The sequence below is a fragment of the Stenella coeruleoalba genome (assembly GCF_951394435.1).
Source record: "Stenella coeruleoalba genome assembly, chromosome: 10".
NCBI classification, from domain to species: Eukaryota; Metazoa; Chordata; class Mammalia; order Artiodactyla; family Delphinidae; genus Stenella; species Stenella coeruleoalba.
The window spans coordinates 56,616,540-56,630,298 of record NC_137156.1 but is presented as its reverse complement, the minus strand read 5'-3'; the positions used below and the strand labels follow the sequence as shown (position 1 = coordinate 56,630,298).

At 45.3% G+C, this 13,759-nt stretch overlaps 1 protein-coding gene across 3 annotated transcripts in view; it reads right to left on the bottom strand.

Annotated features, from left to right (window-relative positions):
* Nucleotides 1–13,759, bottom strand: part of ITGA9 (integrin subunit alpha 9) — a 353,362-nt gene that overhangs the window by 280,736 nt on the left and 58,867 nt on the right. For all 3 annotated transcript variants that reach the window (XM_079933602.1, XM_079933603.1, XM_079933604.1), the window contains 5 exons: nucleotides 11,822–11,959; nucleotides 8,628–8,733; nucleotides 7,767–7,861; nucleotides 3,728–3,818; nucleotides 1,470–1,515 (listed from right to left, as the gene is read on the bottom strand). In XM_079933602.1, coding sequence (XP_079789728.1) covers nucleotides 1,470–1,515; nucleotides 3,728–3,818; nucleotides 7,767–7,861; nucleotides 8,628–8,733; nucleotides 11,822–11,959 — 476 coding nt within the window. The remainder of the gene's footprint in view (nucleotides 1–1,469; nucleotides 1,516–3,727; nucleotides 3,819–7,766; nucleotides 7,862–8,627; nucleotides 8,734–11,821; nucleotides 11,960–13,759) is intronic.

Sequence of the window (13,759 nt, the reverse complement as noted above, 5' to 3'; positions counted from 1 at the left end):
TAACAATTTAACATTTGTCAGGCGGTGGTGGTGGGGGGGGATGTCATATTAAATTTATTCATTTCATTTCCAACATGATTGGCCATGTTAAGCCAACTCTTAGGAAAGAAAGAACTTGAAAGCCAAAGGCCCTTGAGGCTATGTGTCTTGATGAGAAGATATGATCCAAGTCTCTGTCTAGAGCATCCCTAGGGTGTTGTTCATCATCTTTTCTAAATCCTTAGAATATTTATTATCTATACTGTTCATATAGCACCTATCACATATCATATAGCTGAGGTTTTATGATGTATTTATGGCTTGCTTTAACTAATCCCCTTGGTGTAGAATGGACAATGCCTGAAATACTATGTTTCCCCACAATTCTCTGCCCATTCTGGTGCTCAATAAATGAGTAGTGGTTGATATTAGAAGTATTATAATTCCTGGAGTAGCAGAGTCATTTCTGACTCAGGAATTTTATGATCATCATCTTGAAAAAGTAAGTTACACATGGATTTTCTGACTGCTGCCAATATGACAAACCTTGAAATTAGCATTTGTCAGTTAAGTGTGTGCAAAGTAACTAGCTTGAACAATTTAACATTTTTCATTACCTGTGGGTGAACTGGTCCCCTCAGAAGTTACTAATCCCCACCCTGGGCACTATGTCCTTCTAGAGGAGGCTATGTGGTACTATGGTGGAGACTCAGAGGAAGGCCCTGCTGAACAAGAGGAATCTAGGGTGTGGAAATCCATGGCCTCTGGGATCCCTTCCAGCTCTAAGAGCCTACTAGCCTATTTTAGAAAGTTCTGAAATCAGGTTGTTAACAAAACCTATGAGTTGGCTCCCGCTCCAAAGTGTAATGTTGCCTTCTCTGAGTCACAGAGACAGAAATACTTGGAGAGGGTTCATGGGTAGGCCAGCAGCCCGCTGGCCTTTGCAGGAAAGATCCAGACTGCATGGGCTTCACAGCGAGGACTGGGCCTGAGCTCATGTCCCTCACCCTCTGCTGCCACCAAAGAATGAGGGGGCAGGAGGCTCCCAGGCCCTGGGGGGCTGGGGACTACAAGGTGGGAGAGCCGGGATGAAGGGTGCAGGGATGAAGAGATGGGATAGAGCAGTTTCATGGCACCCACAGGAAATGACACTATGTGTAGAGCACATCTATGGAAGGGACTGTTCACAGCAAAAGGCAAAAACCCCAACTCTTCCTAGAAGCTCCTAGAGGAGCTTCTAGCATCCTAGAGGATGCTATCCTCTTACACACGTAAACCACTCAAGGCCCACCGGCTGGAAACCCCGGGATAGAGGATAACAAGAATGAAAAAACAAAGGCAGCATTCGCACTTACCAAGCACCTCTGCCTGCAAGGAACAGGGCAGAGTGACTGCTGACTAATGATGAATAACTCCCCTGGGCCCCCCTTCCCCACCAAATTCCATCCCTCACCCACGAAGAGCCAAGAGGAAAGAGAGAAGCATCTCACCTTAGGAGAACCACACTGTCCGACATGAAAGCTCCAATAGTTACATCTGAAAACCACAAGTTTACAGATTCAGAAACTTGCTGAAGCCCATTTCACCCACCCGCTCTCAAGGGGCTCCACAGCAATGGAGGCCAGCCTCAAGGTCAGGGGGCACCCCTGGGCTCTGAAATGACTTTGTAGGAGTTAGAGCCACACTGCCCCATATAGCAGTCAATCACCAGATGTTGCTGCTGAGACCCCAAAACGTGCTGGTCTGCACTGAGATGTGCTGTATGTGTAAGACATGAAACAATTTTAAAGACCTGGTACCAAAAAACATTAACGATCTCATTAATAATTTTTATACTGATTGTACGTTGAGATGATAATGTGTTGGATACATTGGGCTAAATTAACATTATGAAAATTAATTTCACCTGTTTCTTTTTATCTTTTTAGTGGTTACTAGAATATTTTAAATTATGTAAGTGGCTCACATTATATTTATTTTGGACATCAGGGAATCAGAGAGGGGGACACTTGGAATTAAATGACTCTTGGGAAAAGCTTTAAGTTCTGTAGAACATGTGAATCATCTCCGTTCCACCCCTCACTCTATGTGACCCCGGAGTCTCTCTGTGTCCTTGTCTGCACAATGGAGATAATTATCCCCACTGTCTTCTTCAAAAGTTGACAATATTTCATAATATTTAAATCAGAATATATTTATTACACACTTGTTCGATATATTTATTAAATATGTTAAATCAGATATTAAAATCAGAAAACTCATGAAAATACTTGGCAAACTATAAATCAAGACAAGTGTTAGCTGGTAATGTTTATTCCTAAAAAATTTAATTTAGGAAGTATGCATTCATCCAACAGCTCTCTGCCTTTCCTCCCCTCAAATATAAACCTCTCAGCCCTGCGGTTCCCATGACCACTTCACAGAACCAAGCATCTGAATCCCTACATCTACACGACGTCCTCATTAAGGAAAAACAAAGAGCATATCTGTGGATTGCAGGGCTGCTAAAATTTCTGCACTTGGGTATGCTTGTTAATTTTGCTATTTTCTAATAGCCTTTTTAAATTGCCTGGATATTTGAAAATAAAAGAACCCGACGCACTTGCCATTTCTTTTAGGAAAAATGCAAGGTAAGAAATCCACATCCGTCGTGAAGTGTGACCATACCTGCTCACCGTGCAACTACAGAGAAGCAGCCTGGGTCCCTGTCCACAATGATGTGGTCTCTGGTGCCCTTAGTTCTCTGAGGCTCAGTATCCTTGTCTGTAAACTGGGGAGACACCCCCATCTTTAGCTACCTATGGGGTAACTATATGACGTACATTGCACAGGGAAGCATTCTGCACATATCAGAGTGCTAAACCAATGGTAGGTATTATTTAGGGATGGCTACAAATTGCCCAGAACAAGAACTGCTTTCTCAAACCTAAAAAGACTCGTACAAGATTGCATTCATTTTCATAGATCCTTCTGAGGCATTTTAAATGGAAAGAAACACTTTCTCAAGATAGCAAGATGACCTAGAGTTTCAGGGACATTTCTTCTGAATTCCATGATGATTTGGGGTTTTTCCAAATTCTTCTGTTTCCTCACCTCACCTACTCCATCCCCTTCAGGCAGCAAAGGAACCACTACTCCATTGCCCAGTCAATTTTACCTACACCAGATATCACTTGGGATTGGGGTTTGAAATCGTACATTTTTCTTCAGTCTCAGTCACCACAAGGCATTAATTAACCCTGAAGACAAGCCAGCCAGCCTTGAATGGTGAAGGTCTGTTTTGTCCGTCAGGGAGATGACATATGACATGGTTTTCTTCCTGCTCCAAGTGTTTCTTTCAATACTTGTCTCACGGTGGGGGTGGGGGTGGGGGGTTGCTCAGTGCCTTCTTCATTCTCGAGAGGAAGACGCCTCCGAATATGCTCAAATACCAAGGCAAACATGAGGCTTCACTGGTTATCATTTTAAATGTGGGGAGTGCTTTTGGTCTTTAGCAGAAAGACTTGCTGCCACAGAAATTACTGCAAAAATCCACCTTCCTGGTGCTTAAACCCTTTGGAGTAGAACATTTTAAAACTGAAAAATAAACTTTAACACTACTTTCATCTTAAAAGTCAAACACCAAGCAAAATACCCTATTCTACTGTATGAATTTTCCTAATCCTAAATACAGGTCACATCTGTGATCACGCTTACCAGACTGGTTATCTTTGCTTATCTCATATGCTTTTAAAGAAAAATAGCTTACCAGGATAGCCATTTCCATCCATATCAATGCCTCCTGATATGGACTGACCAAACATCCGCAGGACTGGACTTATCTTCCGCCCAGAAAGTTTCTGAAACAGATAATAGAGAGATTGAGTCACCAGAAGGAGCACGGTCACAAATAAGAACCAGTGACTGTTTTAGGGCAGCTTCCCTGGACACCTGGTCTTGAAGTTGTTCAAAGAAAAAAATCATAGTCCGAATTTTATCAGGGCAGGGGGTAGGGGGCTTTAGCAGGCAGTTGAAGACCACGCACTCCTTTATTATTACTTGCCTTAGTCAAATGTCGCCATTTAAAATTTTTTCTAAGCTCAGTGCTAATGAAAAAGCCACCTAGATGAGTGTGTTAGTGTTTTGATGTGTTGAATGAAGTTCCAAGTGGATCAAGGTTAACTTCCGTTTCTAAGGGAGGTTCTCTTTTGTGTTTATACAGGTATAGCTGGCTGAAATTCTAAGAACATATTGTCCTTATATCTCTCTACCCAAACATGTACTAAACATGGAACACTCCTAAGAGGCACACGTCATCTGTTCCCTAGGTGGACAGGAATTAGCACGACAGCTCTCGATCAAGCCAACCAAAAGATCTACAGGCTCCTGAGCATCACAGACAGGATGAAACAGCTCTACCTAGTACATCTAGAACTCCATGGTCCTGAACCTTCTACAAACTGTAGGAAATCCAAAAACTTAGCTGAAGCCACCCTTCTTCCTAAAAGGCAGCCTTCAACCAACCATTCAGCACTGACAGCTCCTCTGCCACAGGGCACACGAACATCTGTACTTATCTCTCCTTCATCAAGTTCAACAGATGCTAACACAACACATGCTGTGTTGGTCCAAGAATATTCATTGTACAACCAGCCTTTGTCACACATCCATGCTTGTGTGGCACAGTTCCTCACAAAGATATCAAACTTCCTGAATCAGAAAAGTGCCATGTTCTGGGATCTGACCTGTTCTTTCTTCCCTTTCTCTAAACAGTCTCCCTGGGGAGGCTTCCCTCCCAAGGCCCTCGATGTAGATGGTAAGCGAAATGCTTTGTTTTCATGCCACACAGCAACCTCCATGTCAGAACCAGGTTTACACATAGTCGTGGCTCACTTGGGACTTTCTTGCCTTATCCTTTTCCTCACCGAGTCATCCTGCAAAGAAGTCACGAGTATGGGGAGGAGGTGTTCCTACAGGGTTTACAGATGGAGACAGCAGGGACTCCCCCACCCTGCAGCAGCCAATAACTGCTAATAACCCTCTGCCTGCCACCTCAGTGAAACCATCCAACAGGAAATGTGCAAGCATCAAAGCACAAATCAGAACACTGTAGGGAAACACTGAAGAAGTGTTTCTTGATAACAGGCAGAGCCCCACATCCCCAATGGCTCTGTCTAAGGAAACACGGATGTGCATCTGCACGTTTCTTAAAAGTCACATCTTGAAGCAGACCATCTCGGCTCTGAGGTCCAATGACGTGAGCAGCAGCTTGCCCTGGGTTTGCATTTCTAAGGTATGCTGTGGCTGAGACAAGCAGGGAAGAGTGAAGGGGTGGTCCTTTTGGGGGTGGCGATGCAGGCTTAAGTTATCCCACAGACATCTGCAGGCCATTAGGCCATAAAGCCAGGAAGATAAGTCTGCTCGATGCTAATAACTCTAAATGAAAACCAGGAGCCTTGGGAAACCTCCACTTCACCAGGTTTACATGCGGTGTCCTGATGGCAGGAGAAAGATCACAGGGGCCGCCGTGACATGCCTGGAGGGCTCTCAAATTGAGAAAGGCGCACGAGGATCTTAAAATCAACACTTTTCATGGTAAACTCGAGAAAGAGGAATGAGTTAGAGTTATATGGAAGAACTTTAGACCCTGATCTCACAATGCATCCAGCAGAAATAACACCAATCTGGGCCAAAGAAAAGCGATTCCCTTGCCCAGACTTGTTTCTGACTTCCTCCTGTAGTTCACCCACACAATGCCCGCTCTGTCCAGACCTGGGCCCTGGAGAGAACCTGGTGTTAAAGGATTTTTCTTCCTTTAAAATCACAAACCTTATCACATACATATTAGGAGTCTGGAAACGTGTAATCATGGTTGTTTCTTTTTTCTTTTTTTTTTTTTAAAGAGCCCCAAACCACTTCTCTTTGTTAGAGCTAATGAGCCAGGCTGCGTGCTGACAAAGGCAGGACAGGTCCAGCTGCTGATCCCTACTTCCTACTAAAGACAATCCGCGCTGACCACAAAATTTATACCTCAGTTCTCTGCAGGGAGTCCGCCCAGCAACGCAACAAACACGAGAGGGCCGCCAGAGGAGGGGAAGCTGGGGGTCTCTCACAGGCTGCCGCTCTGTGTGATTAGCTTCCCAGGTCCGGGAACAAGCTTCCAGGAGGAAGCATGGAGAGTGACCTCGATGGCGGCACAAGGATGGCTGCTCCCTGGATGACTTTCAGCTTGTGACAGTGGGAACAGCATCCCTGACCCAGGGTAGAGCAGCCCCTGAGACACGGATGTGGCCCCCAAACTGTGCCCAGAGCCCTCTTCCTCCTGCCACCTCAGCTAAATCCTCTAGGAGTTTATTCCCACCACTACTCATTTCTAATGCACAGAGGATGGTCCATGTAGATAAATACCCCTCAGAGTATATATGCCTCACAGACAAATAAACTTCCATAGTTCTGAGTTTTCCAACTGAGCTTCCCTGAGCGTTCCTTTTTCCCGATGTGGAGTTGAGGGCGGTGGTTGCAGTAAGAGGTTTGGGAGACAGACTGGCAAAGGTTCACGGTCAAATTGCCATTTCCTAGCTGGTGACCGTGGGCATGTTAATTAACCTCCCTGGCCTGGAGTCACCTTGTAAATAAAAGGTGGATAACCAAGGTGCCCATCTCACAAGGCTATTCTGAGGACTAAAGGTGAGAGGGCAGAGCAGGCGCTCAGGAAGCATCCTTGCTCTCGCCAGCACCTCCCCTGGCAACTGCCTCTTTCAAGAGTCACGGAGCTGAGCAGGAGGCCCAGCAGAGAGAATCTGGGCTCAAGTGGCAGCAAACCAGCCAGCCCTCAACCCTTCATTAGCTAACTCATATCTGTTGCAGGAAGAACAATTAGGAACGTACACCTTGAACTTACACATATGCATCGCCTCTTAAAATCAACTTGCAAAGCCTTTTCTTACCTAGAGACTTTAGTACGTGGACAACTTTCGATACTTTCCTATTTCATGTTATAGAACGTTTTATAAGAACAGGACTCAGTTCAAAGTTTTGTTTCCTTCGCAATAATCAAGATACAAGGCAAGTTTCTTGGTGACGAGAAATGTCAGCATGAATAGGAGGCGGTAAGCACATAGTAAATGTTCAGTAAATCAGCAGGTGCTGATTGGAAATTTCTCGACATATGCTCAGTCCCTTTCTGTTGCTGACCCACTGGGAGAAAGACCCAGGCCTGTGCCACTCTACATGCAGACATCCACAAACATCCTGACCATGCTTCTGTCCAGAGAGTGACTTCCTTTTTTCCCAGGGGCTGGGCTTGACACCATCAGCAAGACTGAACTCCAAGCTGATATAGCAAAAAACAGAACTCACCACTTCCACGTTCCCAAGTCTGGGGCACGAGGCCAGGGCTTTGACCAGCTCCCCGTTTTAATGCCAACTGTGACAACAGCCCTGTGACAGCTTTCACGTCCCTCCTCCATGGACCACTGTCTTCCTAGATTATATTTTACAAGATATTCCTTTGGCTTAGCACAGATGGTTGACAAAGCAGTAACCAGAAAAAGCAATCCACCTCTTCTTACATAAATCATTCTAACTCTGGCTAAGAATTTGGATCTTATCTTTTGTAGGCAGAATGCCTCCCTGGATATGAGCAAACTCGGGAGTCTATAAATATGTTTTGATTTAAAAAGCAGTCTCAATGGTTTGTGTCTTCCACTGGAGGGGGGGGAAGATGAAGGCAGGAACAACGCCGTGTGTTGTATGTATCTGTGGAATGAATGTATGAACAGCAACCATGACACTTTCACACCAATTACCATGGAGTACTGAGGGACCATCCCACCGGCATCACCATGATAGATGTACACCGCTCCTGAAAAGTCATCCTCCTTGGGTGCGCCAATGGCCACATCTAGGGGGAGAAAAGCAGCTCTGGGTTAGAAAAGCCATTAACATAATGGTGGATTCTCTAATTCCTGCCATGATGTCTAGAAATTTCTTGGTTGTTGCTTGTTCAAGCATTAAACTAGGCACATGATCTCTTAGCAGCAGGAAAAAAAAAAAGTAGAAAGAAAATTATAGAAGCTGAGAAGAGGTTAGTTCCAGAAAATTTCTCCCTCATCCTCATAGGAATAAATTATTGATCTAACCAATAAAAGAAATGCAAATATCAACCACCCACCCTAATGTCTGTCTGAGAAGGGAACTCCATAGACAATGGTTATTGCATAACAGAAAGTCAACTCTGTTCTTGGGTAAAGGAATTATATAAAATGGTATTCCCTTTACCAAAAAAATCAATGTTACTCTCACAAACTGACAACTAGATCTTCCTCCATGCTCTCAGAGCATCGTGGAGCATCACAGGCTCAGAAACAAGCAAGGTTTGTAGTGAGAGGAAGCTGGTTCAGACTTGGCCGCCATAGAAGCCCCTATGGACCAGCAGCAACGTTCACTGCACCACAAACACATAGCAAAGAACACTGAGCTGATGAGAAGGGATTTCATGGAAGCAAAACTCCAGTGGGCTCAGGGCTCAGCCCTGTGTCTACACAGAAAATGTGGTTTCTAACAGGCATCCTCTCCCCAGTGTACATGGATGGGCCTTGCCATGGGCAGGCAGACCCCGGAGCGCCCACGACAGGGGCAAGTTAGAGGGCAGGTACGAGCTCACTGACCTGGGAACCCGTCATCATCGAGGTCGCCCAGGCTGGCGATGCTCTCCCCAAAGTGTGCATTGTAGGCGCCATCCCCACTCAGGGCCAGCTGCTCCTCCAGGGCTCCCTGGGAAACAGGATGGAGGGAAAACGGAAACAAAACAAACAGAATAACCAAAAAAAGAATGAAAAAACAGAGCCGGGAATGCCACCCTGCCCTGCAGCACACCCATGGACAGGAAACACCTGGGCAGAATCCCAGGCATCCAAACATCCCCCCCCAACACCCGATGGTGGCCAAATGAGCTCCTTCCACCTGGGTGACATGAAGGTCTCCGATCACCTGAGATGCATTTTAGAGGGAAGGAGACCCACTGCTGGCCACTGATGACTAAACCTCTCCCTTGTCCTAATGCTCTATACACCAACCTATTAACCAACCTACCTGCTTGTCCCCACAGTCTCCTCTCCCCGCGATATCCTCAAAGTTGTTTTAGAGGGAGTACATATTTCCATTTCTGCTCTCCTCTGCCTTCTGGTACAAATTTATAAAGCTGTTCTGTAGGGTGCATGTATTAGCAATCTTGGCAGAGGGAATCATGGTTCAGAAAACCCAACAACCAATAGTTCTTGGTTAAGGGGTGGGAGCAGTGATAACAGGACACACGACTGTGCCCATTTTCATGTGTGGTTTGGATTTCCTAAGCAAACACCAACCAACAGAGGGAGGGGTCAATGGTGATGGTGTCACTAAAAGCCATGCCCACTTTACCCCCAAATCATTGACACATGACTATCAGAGCGTTAAAACACCATCTGAGGGACTTCTCTGGTGGTCCAGTGGTTAAGAATCTGCCTTCCAATGCAGGGGGCGTGGGTTCAATCCCTAGTCGGGGAACTAAGATCCCACATGTCATAGGGCAACTAAGCCCGGGCGCCTCAACTAGAGAGCCCGCCTGCCGCAAACTACAGAGCCCACGCACTCTGGAGACAGCGCGCCACAACTAGAGAAGTCTGAGCGCAGAGAAGATCCTGTGCGCTGCAACTAGGACCCAATGCAGCCATGAATGAATGAATGAATAAATAAATAAAATATTTAAAAACACACGATGTTTTGAGGCACAAGAGTGTCTAACCCTGCCCCCGGGTAGAGGTACTCAGACCCACTGTACATCCACAAGCCATCCCAAAGCTTTCATTACAACTAAATTTTTTTCCCACTGTACTCAAACAACTTGCAAACAGTAAAGATGTGATGAGTTCTTAAGTCACCGAAACCTCTGCCCCACAACACAAATGTGTTGATTTCTTCCCATCAGTGTGGTGAAGAAAGAGAGAAACATTGATTCCTTGTATGTACCAGGCACTGTATATCCACATCCTCATTTAAATCACACAGTGACTCTATAAGAAAGACCTTATGACTCTGCCCACTTTACAGATGAGGAAACTGAGCTGCTGGTTTCAAGCTATTTGTCCACATCACACAGGCTAGTAAGTGGTGACACCAAGATTCAAAGGCAAGTCATCATTTATTCCCACTCCTGCACACTGCCCTGCAATCATTAATCACATAAGATGAAATTCAACAGAAGTAAGAATACCCTTGTACTTAGGGTAACCACATGGCATTAAGAAACATTGACTGGGGGTGGGATGTGTGGGTGCCAGCTGCCGCAGAAGGTCTGGGGGATTATCCTGCTCCAAGATTCCATGCCCTGGGGCTGTTGGGCTGATCACCTTATTGCCTGACAAGTTAACACCCATGCAAACGCAGCAGTCTCCGGCATATATGGTGGCCAGCAGCTACTGAATGCTGGCTGTTCTCATCTCCATAACGACCACCTCATTTCTCCCCTCACCTGCCTTGTCCCCCTTCCTGGAAGGTCAGTGCAGATGCAGGTGCCATGAGTTGTTCCAACAGGTACCAGGAAGCATCTTTCCTCCCAGGTTTTAGATCCACCTTCCCAAAGAGTTTGCAAACATCCAAGAAAGCTCATGGCTCTAACTTCCCCTGGCTCCTCTTTAAATAACTGCCCTTTCTGGCATCTGCCCACCTAGTAATAGCTAAACACCACCACCCCCTCCCGATCAGGAAAACTAACACCTTGGTCACCACTTAAAAGTACACTTTTACTGACTTTTTTGATTATGAAAGAATTACATTCTCACTGTTTGGATAAAGATAAAGCTAAATATCTACCCAAGCATCACCACCTAGAGGGATCTATTAACATTCTCTATGTATTTTGTACATTTTTAAAGGTTGTTTGTACCTGCAGTCTTTATCCTACTTTTTCACTGATTATCTCATAAACATTTTCTCATGTTAGCTAAAGGCTGGTGGTCACAGGATTTATTCATTTAACCATTTCCCTCTTGTTGAATATTCTTTCTTCTAGATCCTGAAAAGATTCTACTTTCTCATTGGTCTCCTGCACCCACGGATGCACTGCTGCCCCTCAGCCCCTGCCCCCACCCACCCTCCACTGTGCTGCAGAGACATCTTTCTGACTCGGCCACATCCTTTTCATGGTTCTGCAGAATAAGGGACATCGTGACTATAGCCCTTGGCCACTGGGGTGGCCCCCCTCCACTCCTCCCAGTCCCAACACGTTGAACTATGGTCCCACTGCCTCACACCTCAATCCACTTGCCCAGCTCCCAGCCCACTCCCGCCTGTCTACCTAACTCCCATTTTTCTTCAAGATTCCTCCCAGCCATCATGTCCTCTGAGAAGGCTTCTCTGCCTCCGTGGGCAGGTGTGTATATAGTCCCAAGGAGACAAAATAAGAGAGATGAAGCATGCCACCTCCAAAGCCAGTTTGCCTATGTTCAAATCCCAGCCCCACTGCTTCTTATCTGTGTGATTTGGGGCAAGTGACTTAACCTCTCTGAGCCTCAGTTTTTTCACCTGAAAAATGGGGACCCCCGGTACCACGTGCAAATGTCACTGAAATCATTCACAGGAAGCAGGAGAAACAGTTCCTGGTACATAGGAATCACTCAACTTTAGTCATTAAGATTCTTCTGGACCCCTGTATGTTTGCAGTCATAACACTGAGTATAACTTTCCATTGATGGAACACGGAGCTTTCTGAAGGTAAGAAGCGTGTCTTTTTACCTCCTCTGGGTGATGGGGCTCAGTCACTACTCCCCTGGGCCAACATCCCTCTCCCACACCCTGTCCACATGTTGCCCAGCTCTGTACTCACGTTTCCTCTGTTGATGTAGACAGTGACCTGCCCTTCGTCCCTGATCTCAGAAAACATGGGGGCCCCCACGAGCAGGTCAGAGAGGCCGTCCACGTTCAGGTCAACTGCGCATAAGGAGGAGCCGAAGTAAGAGCCCATCTGCAACCAAGTCAAGTTGCAACAAAGCGTTCAGTGTCCGTCCTCACACACAAGGCCCCTGCCTTCCTCCAGATGCCCAGCCTGACAAACATCTGCTCCCAAGCCCCTCGGAGGCTGTGCCAGCCATGCCACCCTGGAAACCAGAATGCCTGGGCACGGTGAGATCCCAGCTCCCCTGGCCTCCTGGCAGCCACGTGGGCCCCCCGGTCAAAGTGAGACCCACGTTCACTGGCTTGGAGCCCCACCAAGGGGGAAACAAATGGACTGATCCCTGGAGAACAACGTACTGCTTTTACAAATGCAAGCTGAGGCTGCAGACATAGGTTACAGCCATAATAAAAGTGCCTCGTGTATCAGACATTTGACAAGGCCAAGCAAGTTAGGAATATGGAATTTCACAATACAAGGCAGGCATGAAAATAAATGTTATATGGGAAACAGATTACCCTCGCCCAGTCTTGGGCATAGCTGAAGACTGGTTAGGAAGGCGTGAGTTGAAGTAACAGAAAAAGGTACAACTCAGAAGACCATTTGGAGGATGAGGGAAAACAGCCAGGTTATACTGGCTTAATCATAGCTTAATTCAGTACCTGTTATTTTATTTTTTACTATTTTTTTAATTGAAGTATAGTTGATTTACAACGTATTATTTCAGGTATACAGCAAAGTGATTCAGTTATACATGTATATGTATACATATATATGGAAAAGAATCTGAAAAAATTCTTTTCCATATATAAATATATATACATACTTTTTTAGATTCTTTCCCATTATATGTTATTACTATATTCAATATATATTCGATTATTATATTCAATTATATTCAATCAGGATACTGAATATAGTTCCCTGTGCTACACAGTAGGCCCTTGTTGTTTATCTATTTCATATATAGTAATGTGTTTCTGTTAATCTCAAACTCCTAATTTATCCCTCCCGCCACCACCTTTCCCCTTTGGTATCCTAAATTTGGTTTCTATGTCTGTGAGTCTATTTCTGTTTTGTAAATAAGTTCATTTGTATCATTTTTTTAGATTCCACATATAAGTGGTATAATGTGCTTTGTCTTTCTCTGACTTAGTACCTGTTATTTTAAATTGGGGGTCTTAAACACAATCCAATGGGATCCAGGCAGGTGATATAACAGGTATAAGGAAAAAGCAGACAACACTGCGGGCATGCTTACAGGTGGCGAGTGACACTCAGCTTCTGTGTCTAAGAACCAATAGAGAATGATGGAGACTGAAGCAAACTAGAGTCCACAGACCCAGCTAAAGGAGCAATCCCCACCCAGGGGCAGTCAACTCCTGACTGACCCAGAAAAAGCCAACCATCTCATTTTTCAAGAGAAACCAAAGCTCTAAAATTTTATTTGAATTGCCTATTTTTAAAATGCTGACAACTAATTCATATTAAAAAATAATAAACAAACATACCATGCAGGCCAAATGAAAATTTTTGTAGGCTGTACCCTTTCCAAAGGCTGCCAGTGGGCAACCTCTGTTTTTAATTAAAAAAAAAAAAAATCTATCCTTTTAAAATAAATGTTTTCAAATAAAAGGGCTCTGGTTTTACAGACATGAACAAGCATTTTCTTTTGCTGTTTGTTGGTAGCTAACCCAGGGGAGTTTGAGAGAGGTGGAGGGTACTTTGGTCTATTTCCTGCAGCTCAGCCTGAGAAAGGACTCAAGTCCCTCCCAGTCACGTGCCGAGGTCACTTCCACCCAACCCCCATCCCCACCTGCCCCCTTCCCAAGGGAGAAGGGCACGGGGAAGTTTCAGAATCATGGGGTGGGG